The 14,668-nt window shown below is 42.3% G+C and overlaps 1 protein-coding gene across 1 annotated transcript in view; it reads right to left on the bottom strand.

Annotated features, from left to right (window-relative positions):
* The window catches only part of LOC107181560 (fibrous sheath-interacting protein 1-like), a 12,315-nt gene extending 5,010 nt beyond the window's left edge, over positions 1 to 7,305 (bottom strand). The window contains exons 1-2 of the mRNA XM_015557637.1: positions 7,272 to 7,305; positions 3,950 to 4,082 (exon numbers count right to left, since the gene is read on the bottom strand). Coding sequence (XP_015413123.1) covers positions 3,950 to 4,075 — 126 coding nt within the window. The 5' untranslated portion in view covers positions 4,076 to 4,082; positions 7,272 to 7,305. The remainder of the gene's footprint in view (positions 1 to 3,949; positions 4,083 to 7,271) is intronic.
* Between the last annotated feature and the right edge of the window lie 7,363 nt (positions 7,306 to 14,668).

The following is a 14,668-nucleotide window of genomic DNA, read 5'->3' as shown; positions in this document are numbered from 1 at the left end:
CGGCAGGGGAGTGCAGTTGGTGGCTATCAGGCCAGCAGAGGAGCAGTTAGGCACTATCAGGCAGGCAGGCAGAGGTGGTTAGGGGTGATCAGGCAGGCAGGCGAGCGGTTAGGAGCCAGCAGTCCTGGATTGCGAGAGGCAGTCAGACATCCCCTGAGGGGTCCCAGTTTGGAGAGGGTGTAGGCTAAGGGACCGCCCCATGCATGAATTTCATGCACCGCGCCTCTAGTATAATATAATAGCCACATGTGGCTATTGAACAGCTGAAAAGTAAACAGGCTGAATTGAAATGTTCTTTTAAAGAAATTCAAGTCAGAACCATGTGCTTTGGTGATTATTTTTATGTTATTCACAGTTTTTCTATTTCATTATGGTTTCTCTTTCCATTTTAGCAACATTCACTTTGAAAACACCACTTTGGTGCAGCTGTGTTTTCCTGAGAGAACAAAAAAAGACATCCGTGGCTGAGTCAGGAGAAAACAGGGGTCACAGGGCACGTGGCAGGGAGAGTCATGGGGGAAAGAGAGCCAGCCACCTTTTTTAAAAAAAAAAAATCTTCACCTGAAGGCATGCTTAGCCATATGAAGGACAGACATGCTTACAGAGAGGAAGGACATGCTTACATAGAGGAAGGAAAGAGAGAGACATCGATGTGAGAAACATAGGTCAGCATGCTCCCTGACCGGGATCAAACCCACAACCCAGCCATGTGCCCTGACTGGGAATCTAACCAGCCTTTTTTAAAAAAAAAAAATCTTCACCTGAAGGCATGCTTAGCCATATGAAGGACAGACATGCTTACAGAGAGGAAGGACATGCTTACATAGAGGAAGGAAAGAGAGAGACATCGATGTGAGAAACATAGGTCAGCATGCTCCCTGACCGGGATCAAACCCACAACCCAGCCATGTGCCCTGACTGGGAATCTAACCAGCAACCCTTAGGTGCACCAGAGGACACTCAACCAACTGAGCCACTTCGGGAGCTGGGCAAGAGCACCAGCCACTTCTGAGAGGAGTACCTTTCCCCTCCCAATGGAAGGACTGTCTGCTCCAGTCCCTCAGGGTTCAGTCCTTGGAGGGTTTTATGCTCTCTCTACACCCATGTGATCAATCTCCCCTACTGTAATCTGTGCTCCCTGAGAATCTCCAAGGCAGAAGGTTGGTGGTGTTGAGAATTAAACTGCCAGGGATACAGGAGCATCTCTGTTCACCTGAACTGGTACATAAATCCCAGCAGAACTGAGCTGAGTCAGTGGAATAATGATTATAGCCACCATTTATTGGTGAATTACTATTAGCCATGTCCTGTGCTAAGTACTTTACACACACTGCCTCCTTCGCTCCACACAATGACCCTATGGTGAAGGCACTGCTACCTGATTTAACAGAAAAGAAAACGGATCTGGTATAGAATGAAACTAGTGGAGACCCAATATATAAACAAAACAATGCCTACTTTGTAACCTCAGAGGTGTTAAAGAGGGTTCCCTTTCAAAAACATACTTCTGTCAAAGGCCAGGTAAAATCTGAAATTCCCTAATATCCAGTAAACCCTTAAAGATTTTCTGTGAAAATGCTGAAATTGCTGGGAAAGGTCCCATGGGTCTTGTCAGTCATTTATATCATGGTATTAATGGATTTAGCTGACCTTACCCTAAGAATGGGTTTTTATAGAGAGGAATATAGAATATACAAAAGATAACGAGATAATAGTAATATATTGAGATAACACACTTCAGGACATACAAAGACCTTTCACATGTATCATCACATATGATCCTCTTAGAATGAGCAGGAAATAATAAGGCAAAAAGATGAAACTGGAGAACAAAAGGCTAACTTTGTCCCCTTCACAATTTTACCCATAGTTCCCCACCCATCTTCCCCAGCCCATTCATTGCCCAATAGTCTCTCTGTTCCGGACCCTCCTGCTCTTCTACCCTGTGGCCTATGTGCATGAGTTTCCTTTCTTCTTCATTCTCAAAGCCACATTCCAGCTCCAATTTTCATTTCTCCATGTCCCCCACCTCATACCTGCATGTTAGTCCCAGGAAAAGTAAATACCCTATAAAAACCTTTCCTAACAATTAAATTCCCAACCTGAAAGATATGGGATTTTTATAAAAAATATTCATAAGCAAAAATAAACCAAAAATTTTAGAATGAGAAATCTATTATTACTAAAGAAATTTCATTTAAAACATAGTATTTTAAATTCATTTTCTGCCATGCAAAAAAATTTGGCAACATATCAATAAATGCCAAATTTGAACAATAAAACTAATAAAAACTCCAGGATTTATTATTCAGACAAAATATAAGGTTTCATAGACATTGAATCATTTGCAATCAGCAGTCAACATGTAATATACCTGTGGCTTCCTTCCCCAATCTAAGATGGACCTCACTTATTTTCCAGGAACTTGATTAAGACAAATCACAATTTTTTAGGAGGCTTTCCTTTTGATAATAAATATTATAGAGTTAACTGTAGCTTATTGGGTTCAAATAAAATCTTATTTGAAGTGACCACTGATATTTTTCTTTTAAATAAGTCTTGAACAAAGTAATATTAATCTATGTATTAAAACCTGTGTGTCAATATTTGTGAAGTTGCTGCTTTACAAAAAAATAAAATCACCCAGGAATATATAAGCAGAAATACTAATTCTATGCTACTCTAAATTTTATCAGGTTTTGTATATTACTCTACCTATACAGAGAGGGAAAATCCTCATTCTAAATTTATTGAACAAATACTTACTATGAATACTTACTATGTGCCACACTAAATGCTGAATGCTATAAATAACACAGAAAGGACTGACCAATTGAGTTAAAGAATTGAGACCTGCCCCCAAATGGGTGACTCAGTTGGCTGGAGCATCTCATACACCAAAAAGGTTGCGGGTTTGATTCCTGGCGGAAGCGCATATGGAAGGCAGCCAATCGATGTTTTTGGCAGCCACTCGATGTTTTTCTCTCACACTGATGCTTTTCTCTCTTTCTCTCTCTCTCTCTCTCTCTCTCTCTCTCTCTCTCTCTTTCTCTCTCTCTCCCCCCTCCCCCCCTTTCTTCTCTTTTTTCCTCTCTCTCTCCAAAATCAATAGAAACATATCCTTGGTGAGAACTGAAAAAGGAATTAAAACAATAAGTAAGAAGTATTGAATACTTCCTAGGTGCTAGTCACTCTTCTAAGAACTTTAAATATTATCCTTAAAACATGCCTATGAGGTTTGAACAGATGAGAAAACCGGCACAGAGAGTCAAAGTAATTTTCCCAAAATCACATAAAATGTGGTCAGCAGAACCCAATTTGAACCCATAACTACAGCTTTAAAAAAAAAAAAAAGAGGAGGAGGAAGAGGAAAGAGAGATAAAGGAGGCAACAGTATGCTATATAATAAAAGCCTAATATGCTAAGTGTTGGGTCATCTGGTCAGCTGTTCAACCAATCAAAGCGTAATATGCTAATGATATGCTAAGGCCACTCAACCACTCGCTATAATGTGCACTGACCACCAGGGGGCAAATGCTCTGACTGGTAGGTTAGCTTGCTGCTGGGGTCCAGCCAATCTGGACTGAACAAGATGGGCCAAACATGCCCTGGAGCCCTCTTATGGTCCCTCCCTGGCTGGCCAAACTCCCATGTCCCTCTCTGGCCCCGATCGTGCACCAGTGGGGTCCCTCGGCCTGGCCAGCACCCTCTTGCAATCTGGGACCCCTCGGGAGATGTCGGAGAGCCGGTTTCAGCCCGATCCCGCAGGCCAGGCCAAGAACCCCACTGGAGCATGAATGCATGTACTAGGCCTTTAGTTTCATATAAAATGACCTAAAGTCCAAGAAATCTGTGTGCTCCCAGCACACCCAAAAGAACTACCTTAAAATGGGATATTAGCAACAATTTTTATTTTCAGAGTTTAAATCATTTCTAAACAGCAAAGTACCTTGAAGGACACTGGCTCTGGTGAGAGCACCTCCAAAGAAGTATTTGAACACCTGCTCTCAGGACGTGTTCTTGAATTGGAGGCTGGTTTTGAAATCCCATCTAAGTTCCCCTTTATAATATCCATTGATATCCTGAAACAAAAATTTTAAAGCAAGTTATGAAGTGTATTTGTTTCATTAGTGTTAATATGCAATTCATGGCCTTGTTATAAGAATTATGTTGCTACCAAAGTCACACTACCCTAATTTCATGAAAGACGTCTGTGTCTGTGGATCATTAGATTTTATTTCACTGTAGGTGGAAAACGCTACCTCAGATGTTAGATTCTGAAAGTGGCTAAAAAGAATGCAGAGATGAATGCCATCTTGATGGCTTCCTGTACTCTGACAGATAATTACTGTGTCCTTGAACTGAGAATACACTCATGAAGCACCACACCTCTCAGCCAAGAGTCATGCTTTGTCGTAATGACTGGCTAAGGCCTCTACTTTCTTCTGGGTTTGCCTGCCTTATCCCAGTCTTCCACCTTGTCTTCCCTCTCAGCTCTGCTTTCTCCTCTCCTCCTTGGTGCTGTATTTTCATGGAGTACCGACCTCCAGGTCACTGCTCTTTATCTATCAACCCTCCCCTTCTAAAACCCATGACACTACTTCTGCCCTCTGAGGCAACAGAGAACAAAACCTACTTTTTCAAGTAGGGGGACAAACTTTCATTATCTGGCTATACATCACCAGTCTCTTAAACTATTTTTCTTGTGTCACCACCCACAGGCCTCTCACCACTCTGGCTGCTCTCTTCCCAGTGCTGCTTTCTGAAGCAGGAACTATGAGGCAGGGTGGTTTAAACGAGTAGCAGGACTTGGGTACTGCTTGCACATTGACCCTGTGCCGGCCCGGCCCAGATTTGGTCAGGAATGTGAGGCTGTCATGCATACTGAATAAAATGAAAGGAATAGGGAGAGTTCCAGTTTTGCCTTCTCCATACTTAGCTTTATATGTGAATTGAAATCTTCCAACAAATCCTTTCCTAAATTCCTATCAATTAGGAATTAAACCACTTCTCTCATAACAAAATGAAGAAAACCAATTGCATCTGGCTCAGCAAGTGTTAACAAAGTCCTTTCCTTGTCCTACAAAATGACTCGTCATTCTCTGCTGTTTAAACAGCACAGGCAGAGTCCAGGGAAGTTCTGGACACAGGCAGAAGCACAAACATAAACCTGATGCTTCTCCAAGGCACACAGAGGGATAACATGATTTAGCCCCCAACCATTCAGTGTGCCAAAGCTGGTGCTTAAGGAACCATTAGGTCAAGTCTTTCCATCTCAGCAAATGAAAAAGGTATTGGTCTCAATGTTATCCAACTCTGCAAAAGGGCTTTGGCTCGCTCAGGAAGGCACTGACATTATTATTGTGGGATGACGGATTACCCTGGCCAATCATGTCACAATCAAAAAGCAAAAGGCACTGAAAGGTCAAATGTCTTGTAAATGCCCTAAGCAGCTTGTCAGGGAGACTGATGGCAGCTTACAGAAGGAGCAGTGAGATGGAGGCGTGTGCAGAGCTAGTACAATACATGTCAGTGAAGGGTGAGGCCCAGGGAGCTGTCAGTGACATGGATCAGCTATAAGGCTCCAGAAGTGTTTCAATCTGCTTTAGAAATAGGTCTGCTCTATTATTTTTGCTCCTGAAAATAATAAATTAAATAAAGTACAGTTCCCAGGGTGAGTGGGAATGTAACTGGCAATCTTTGAATTTGGCCATATAGAAAAAAAGTATGGACAAAGGGCACTGAATTAGGATCTCACAGATGTATTTGAGTGTTTGAGAATAAACCTCAATAGCCACACAGAAATTCCACAAGAAAAATAAAGCACTGTACAAAAAAGAAAGCAATTAAATGACAAAATTGGGGAGTAACTGGAACTTTCATATTTGATTGTGAGAATTCAAAACAGGACAACTGTGTTATAGAACTGCTTGGCATTTTCTTATAAAGCTAAACATACACGTACCAAATGATTCCACAATCTCATTTCTAGATGTTTACCCAAGAAATATATGTTTCACATACAAAAACTGTACATGAATGTTTATAGCAGCTTCATTAATTGCCCAAAACTGGAAACAATCCAAATGTTGCTCAACTGCCCTAGCCAGTTACTCAGTGGTTAGAGCGTCGGCCAGAGGACTGAAGGGTCTCAGGTTCGATTCCAGTCAAAGGCACGTACCCCGGTTGCAGACTGGGGACATATGCGGATGTATCTCTCTCACAAAGATGTTTCTCTCTGTGTGTGTCTCCCCACTCCCCTCTTCTCTCTCTAAAAATCAGTGGAAAAAATATCCTCCAATGAGGATTAACAAATGTCACTCAAGGAGGGAACAGATAAGCAAACTGTGGTACAACCATCCAAATGAATACTACCCAGCAATACAAGGGGACAAACGACTGATACAAAACATGGAGGAATTTCAGCTGCATTGTATTAAATTGAAAGAAGCCAGGTTCAAGAGACTCCATAATGTTTGCCCAATTATACACAAGTTCTGGAATACACAAAACTTTAGGGGAAATGGTTGCCAGGCCTAGGAGTAGGGAGGGGTTAACTACAAAAGGTACCAGGGGATTTGGGGGGAAATTGTTCTGTATCTTGATTGTTGTGGCAATTGTGTTTGTCAAATCTCATTGGACTGCACATTAAAAGGGTGATTTTTATCGTATATAAAGTATACCTCAATGCTAAGTTAACCTCTCTTACAAATTTTTGTCTTGTTATATTTATATATCCCGAAGATCAATGAGAATTGCTTAGTCAAAGAACATTTGCGTTTCAAATTCCGGTAGTCTGCCAAACTTTTCTCCAAAAACACTGTACCAAACCACACTACTGCCACCAAGTTATGATGAGATGGAAGTGTTTCCCCGCATCGGAGTGGGGTCAATGGTTAACATCAAAGCTTTTTCATCTTCGTCAATCTGGTAAGTGCCCAAAGGTATCTGGAGTTTGACTGACTTTGCTTGAATTACGAGAGAAGTTGAGCCTCCAGTTAATTGTTCGATGGCCACCTTTTTTTTTTATTTTTCCGTTGAAATGCTGATTTGCATTCTTGGTCACTTATGGTCTATTTTAAGTGGCTGAAGATTGATTTTAATATAAATTCTAGGCTGTTGGTCAGACTCCCAGGCACGCCCTCCCCGTCTCTGCCCTCCCCCAGGCCCCGCCCCTCTCCCTGCAGCCCGAGAACTCCGGGCCAGCGGCCGGACCAATGCCGCTGCGCTCCGCGTGGGCTGGTGGCGGGGCGACCGAGCCGGCTCCTCACCTGCCCGAGGAGACTCTGGGAACTAGTCGCTCAGAGGCACGCCACGGACGCTCGCAGCGTCACCCACTGCCCCCCAAAACAAGAAGGGCCTTCCTGTCACCACAGTTCGCTACTCTGAAGCTGAGAGGAGTGGCGAGTCCAAAGCCCTCCAGCTTTTGGGAACGCTGTTCCCCTGGCAACCGAGTCACGCCGCGCCCAGTCTCGCGATAACAGGAAAGGGCCGTACCACCCAGCATTGAGACGTGGGGGCGGGACAGCGAGGAGCTGGGCAGCTCCATTGGCTCGTTCGTGTTCCCGGAGCACTGCGCGGGTGGGGAATGGTTTGTCCGTGTGGAGGCTGCACTCGGCACGGGGATGTCTGGGTGCTTGTGTGGCTCCGGCCCTGGCTAGCCATATGGCGCCGGCCCTGCAGGTCCGTCACCCTCCCTGAGCTCGTTGCCTCCTCTGTAAAATGGGGATGGTAACTCCAAAAGGTCATGTGTGTGAAGTTCTTGGTAAAGTTTGGGTGCCATATAAATGAAACATTAGTTATTGCACAAATAGGGCTACAGCCCAAAAAGGGTAAAAGTGATATTTGTGGTTTCTGTCATTGTCAGTGCATGAAGATTCTTTCGTTTAGTCCACAAACTGATTTTCTTCATCCCCGGTACCGTGAAATACCTGCTTTTTTTCCCAGTCTGAGCAGCACTTTACAGTTTACAAGGGATTTTCACATACTTGGCCCCTTTATCATCGTTGTTTTAGGTGGGTAGGATGTGGATTCTTCAAGTGGTTTTCAGCAGAGTAAATAGACAAAGGTTAAGTGAGTTCGTCAAAAACCACAACTACATTCTAGGGCAGTGCTGGCTGTAAATGCCGCCCATGTACTGCTAACCCTGCATTTCTATCTCCAGCCCCGGCTGCTCCCCTGAACTCCACGCTGTTGTATCTGACTGTGACCTGGCAACTTAGACATCCACTTAGATGTCAGAAGCATCTCAAACTTCACACCAAAAACCAGTCTTCTCCACGTCCCCTCCTCCACCACCATCACCACCACCCCCTTAATCCATCTCAGTAAATGGTAACTCCGTCCTGCCAGACTCAGACCAAGAGCCTTGACGTCATCCTCAATTTCTTTTCCTCTCACACTCCACAATCAAGTTATCAACCCGTCATCTCTACACTCAATATATATCCAGAATCCAACCACTTCTCGCTGCCTTCCGTGCTCCAGTGAGTTACATCCTGCCACCGTCTCTCATGGAGATTTTTGCAATAAGCTTTTACTGTTGCCTCCCTTGACTCTCCTGCTTTCAAACAGGAGCCTGAATGATGTTTTTCTAAAACCTAAGTCAAATCATGTCACTCTGCTCAGGCCTTTCCAGGGCTCCTCATTTCTCAGTCTTTACAATGCCCACCAGTCCTGAATGACCAGGCCCTCTGTTCTCTCTCAGACCTCCATTTCTACCACCCTTTCCTGGCACACTTTGGCTCAGCCTCACTGTCCTCCTGGTTAGTGTTTCTATACAGCGTTTCTCCGGAGATTTATGTTTTTCCAAATTTACAATAAATCAGCTGAGAAATCAGGAAAACTGGAGAAAGTATTCTAATTCTCCTATAAGAATCAAACCTTAGCCATCAACACAGAGAAGTTACTGAGGAAATCCACTGACATCGAGTTGAAAGCAAGAGCAGGAAATGCTGATACTCAGAAGTTGAGGTCAACATTCCAGAATCTGGGACAGGAGCACCTGGGAGAGATGTGGTCACAGTCTGATAGGTCAGTTGTGCTTGGAGTTGTTACAAGGATGTGTTCCTGGCCCTGTCTGTGGCTAACAGGGAGTCATTATTGCAAATAATATAAATATTAAAAAATTAACACTCACTGTATACTTTATACAAATTCTATGAGTGTGGTTCCAAGAAAAAGTTTTGATTTAAAATAAGTCCTTAAATTGGCAATTTCCAACTCACGATGCTGTGAAAAGCTGTTAGCCCTGCTTGGAGATTTGTATGTTACATTATTCAAATGACACCCCAAGATGGTCTCTGTAGTCTCCAGTATTTGAATATTTGCTACAAGCGACAGTTCTTGTAAATATTTCTAAATTTAAGAGGTCTTACTTTTTAAACAAATGCTTCAGGAAGTCATGATAACAAGGAAAGAATATGAAGGTGGTTGGAAGTATTTTAGAATAACAAGGGTTGATAACTCCTGGTGAAGCATGGTGGCAACCATGCTTGGTGGGAATTGCTGCTTAATATTTTAACCCTGTTGACTTGGCTTCTGTCATTATTTGCTTGCTAAAATAATAGAAAAGTTATTTTGATTTTCTGAATTATATAAATCATCCCATTCGATTGAATACCCTATTGATTGTCATTTGAATACCCCGTTGGTTGTGGTCATACTGGTTTTAGAAAACACATTCCTCTGTACCTGGAGGCCAGGACTGCACAATTACTCTAAATTGCCTCAGTGGCTCCAGAGAATGTGTTCCTGTTGACTCAGTGGTCCCAAGACCCGAAACTATAATTAATCGTTGTAGATAACTAATCAGCTCAATCTAGCTTTTGTAACAAACTGCTTTTTTGCTAACCAGGTTCCTCATTCCTAACCCTGAGATGTAATCAATAGCTTTGTGATTTTTGCCTATAAATCTGGTGTTGCGGTCATTTAACCACTAAGAGATTTGGAAAGCAAAATGCCCCCTCGTAGTCCCGGCTTCAAAATAAATGTGACTCCTTAAATCGACTTCTTGAGGCGTCCTTGTGTGATTCACGGGGTACATTACAACACTGGCAGTTTTGATTCTTTAATATCTGTTGGGAATTTGGAAACACTACTCCTTGTTGTTCCTCCAATACAAATACCAACCCCTCAACACACACACACACACACACACACACACACACCAGCCCATTGCTTCCTCTGCCTAGAATACAGTTGAGTTGCCCAGCTATTCATGTGGCTTGCTTTCTCTCTTCACTCAGTGGCTTTTTCAGGGAGGTCTTTACTGATCACCCTATGTAAAGTAATCCCTCCCCATCTCCTCACTGCTTATCCTCAGTTCCCTTGACTCTTTTATTTTTTTAGATGGAGGAGAAATACCACTGTTTGGGTTCTGATACTAAATAGCTAGGTAGCCCAGGGATCTAGGTGATGGCAATGTTTCTGGCCCACTGACCAGTCTCAGTAGCTAGAGACCAGATAATCTCCAAATGCATGCATAATTCTAATATTGCAGGAATAAAGGCCATTCTTTCCTCTGTCTGTCTGTGTGTGTGTGTGTGTGTGTATGTGTGTGTGTCGACCAATGGTGTTCATCAAGAAAACAACACATCGCCCTGGCCAGTGTGGCTCAGTTGGTTGGAGAGTCAGTCTGTACACCAAAAGATTGTGGGTTCAATCCTGGTCAGGGCATAAACCTAGGTTGTGGGTTCGATCCCCAGTCAGGGCTTGTATGGAGACAACAGATCGATATATATATCTCACATCCATGTCTCTCTCTCTCTCTCTCTCTCTCTCTCTCATCAATGAAAGGAAAGAAGGGAGAGAGGGAGGCAGGGAATGGGAGAAAGGGGCTGAGCAGGGGTGCGTGCCGAAGGAAGGAAGGAAGGAAGGAAGGAAGGAAGGAAGGAAGGAAAGAAGGAAGGAAGGAAGGAAACATGATTTCTTGGGTGTGTGGAGGGGAGAAAAAGCTAACTGAAATCAGGGCTGTGATCAGTGCCCATGATTAACTGGTGTTTTCATTATTTAAAGTATTGCTTTTAAAATATTTGCAACATAAGATAAAGCAAGTTCAATAAAAACTTAGTCTCTTTACTGTCAACTTTTCAAACTAAGTCCCCATTGATTATATTTTGCATAAAACTCGTCTCATCTTGAGTTGTTTTCTGTCATTCTTGCTTTGTTTATTTACCTCCTGCTGCTTCTGTTTTGCAAACGGCTGAGAAGCTGCATGTGCCTTGAGAGCAAACTTTTGTGCTGTTTTCTGAAATATGTGTTCAAAAAACCCAAACATATTCTAGAAGGTATTGTGCTTTCCAAAATAATTCTTAAAGATTTCTTCCAGAGTCAAGTTATTTTAAGCTAAAATTCCCCTGGTCTCATTCCAGGTTGGGGACATATGGCAGTGCTGGTTTCGGAGTTGGGTTTTCTTTTGGTTTGTTTTCCATCTCTCTCTCCTCTTGACATTCTCCTTCTGAGGGGAGTCAGATTTTGAATGAATGAGAGAGAGCCCACATTGTATTCCATCTGGGCTGCAACTCCCACTCCAGTCTTGTTGCCCCAATTTCCTTTTTCTCAGCATAAGCATCAGCCAAACGCAACAACACACTGGGAGAGGAACCTCATTAAGCCTCATAGATTCTACAAACCAGATGAAATGGTCATTTCTTTTGAAGGGCAGTTAAAAGTGTATGTCACTGGACAGTTCCCACCTCCTGTGAGTCTGTGGCTTAGTGTTATTTAAAAATAACATTTACTAAGTGTTTAGGACACGCTTTAGATGCATTATTTCACTTTACTTCATAACATCTGGTGAGGCGGCACTATTATTATCCAGATTTATAGTTGAGAAGCAGAGCACAGAGGGGTTAAGTAATTTTCCCAAAGTCATCCAGGAACAGACACTGGGATTCCAGAGCAAGTTTCCAAGACTGCTCTCTTCACCTCCTCACTGAATTCAAGAAAAGAGCTTATTGGCATCCACTAGATGGTGCTGACTATCTGTTAAAAGACAAAACTGCAGCTGCTCTTTCAGAAACTCGCCTTGCTTGGATTTTAGGTGTGATTCAAGAAACTACTGAAATATATACTGTATGTTTGAACTGTGCTTGAGTATATTTTTAAGTAGCTATCCAAATAGGAAAAGTGAAAATTAGATCTCAAAAAAAACCAGAATGGATTTTTAAAAATATGTTGGTACATATTACGAATATCTAATATCAAATACCATTGGTGACTCACACAGACTTAAAAAGAAATCCATGTTTTATTTCATTTATCTCTTTTACACCAACTGCACTTCCTCCCGCACCTGCCAATCCTGCTTGGTCTCAATACCATCCATATAACCAAGACTCATGAACAGGGAAGTAAAGAAAGCCTTAAAGAACAAAAATCACGATCTGGAACAAGTAATCCTATCTTTATTCAAATAAAAATGCACTTTAAATTTAATATGTGCTTAGTACTTTTTTAGTACATTTTTTAGTAATTAAAAGGCTGTGAAATAAATCTGCTAAAGATAGGCTCTCAGATTTTGTTCATAAGCATCGTTCAGGTGCTATTTTGAATGTTTATATTAGTCCCTGGTCCCTGATTTAGTAGGTCTGGGGTCCGGCCCAGGAGTTTGCATTTTTAACAAGTACCTTGATGATTCTGGTGCAGTAGAACCAGGAACAGGCTTTTAAAAACACCGACCTCACATTTGTGCTCTAAAGGGCACACAGAGGTGTCACTGCTCCGGCACCATGGAGACCCCTGGAGCTATGCAGCACAGGGCCCTGAACGGAGACATCTGTAAATAGTGAGCTAGAAACTGGAACTGTTCTCCCTTCCCATTTTTTTTTTATTCTGAACCTCTCCTTCCTCTTCCTGTCTATTGTGGAGTGCTACAGAATCAAGTTCCAGTCGGAGGATGTCCCCCCCATTTTAAAAATCAGGGGAAAATCTTGCTACTTACTAATATTTATTAGTCCAAACACATGATACCTTTTGAATTTTGTAAGTAAAAGAAGTTAGCCCATGCACTGTGACCTTCTTTAACCTGTTCGGGTGATGTGAATACCAGTATGGAAAAAACAGAACTGTGCCAGGTGGCTGAGATACATAAAAATCAGCGTACGCAACCCCCGCCCCCCCCGCCACCACACACACACACACACACACACACACACACACACACACACACACAGTACAGCTATACGTTTATGTCCCAGGAAGTGAATATAGGCTTGTTCTTTAAAAGCTAGTTGAAGGAAATAAATGAAAATGAAGATACCGACTAAAATCTGGAGGTTTCTGTGCCTGGTGGTGGGTGTGGGCTTTTTTCTGTTTTGTTTTGTTTGTCATTTCAGCGCAGCCCTCAAGAGATCAGCTCTGCGAAGCGACTTATTTTTTTACCAGAAAGGGAGAAGTTTTTCTCCTCTTCTCTCAGAGAATTGCCTCACAGCAACAGACTGCTTAACTCTCTCGTTATATTGCTGGCCCCATAGTTGGGTCGCCTGCAGCAATTCTGTCCCTGGAAAGTTTCCAGAAGCGCCCCGAGGCTGGCCGCAGCTCCCGTTGCTGATACCAGCTGAGGTTACGGTGCTCTGCTCCTGGCACGCTGCCCCTGTCAAAGGGGTGCGCCAGACTCTGCTGTGCATAATGGCTGAGGACTGTCATGCTTCATGCTTCAGCCTACTGGCAAGCTTGTTTTTCATTACAAACCATAACTTCTGAATCAAGCCTCGGTTTCTGATCGTATGTTTTTTGTTTTAAATTGGTCTCTGGATCTATGTACTAAAATGCAATTTTAGGATCTAAATTATAAAAATCTCGATTATTAAATGAACCTTTATATTTATTTTAATACAAAGTAAATGAAGTTAAAGGCAATTCACGTTATGTCATACATTCAACAATAAAGAATTTAAATTTAAAAAAAAAAGCAACTCACATTGCACATAAGAAATATATTCAGCCCAGCCAGTGTGGCTGTTGGTTGAGAGTCATCCCATGCACCAGGAGGTTGCCGGTTTGATTCCCAGTCAGGGCACGTGCCCGGGTTGCAGGCTCTATCCCCAGTAGGGGGCCTACCATAGGCAGCCAATCAATGTTTCTCTCTCATCAATGTTTCTATTTTTCCCTCTCCCTTCCTCTCTCTGAAATCAATAAAAACACATTAAGAAAATCAATGAATTCAAACCAAATTAAGGGTCTTAGGCAGCAATGTAGAGAAATTGTTTTTCTCAGAGCTAACATAGAGATAAAGAAATGGGTCAGCAACCACAAGGAGTTGTTTGGTCATCAGCCAGGCTGCCATCCTGGCATGCTTAGCATCTCGCTTCTTACTTATCTTTTTTTCTTATTTCAAATTCAAAGTAATGTTTTTCTCTGAACATACAATGTGTTTATTAGACTAGGACCTAGTCATCGTTTTGATGACTATTGGCTTTGTTGTTTAAATCTTTTTCTTAATTGATCATCCAAACTTATTTAACAGAGGCAGACTGATTTTTCCCTTCATTTTATCCTAACAGACAAACTAAAATTAATATTCTAATTTGGCTCAAAATTCGTTATGTAACTCATACATTGACACACAAAACCACTTTAAATGATTTATTAAGTTTAAATGCATTCCTGGTTTCTCATCTGGACTCTGCTAAGAGCTGGCCTGGCCTGGTGTCTTAACCTTTCTCAC

Source organism: Myotis davidii, unplaced genomic scaffold, assembly GCF_000327345.1.
Source record: "Myotis davidii unplaced genomic scaffold, ASM32734v1 scaffold46, whole genome shotgun sequence".
Lineage (NCBI taxonomy): Eukaryota > Metazoa > Chordata > Mammalia > Chiroptera > Vespertilionidae > Myotis > Myotis davidii.
The sequence above is the reverse complement of the archived record's forward strand: the minus strand, read 5'-3'. Positions and strand labels throughout refer to the sequence as shown.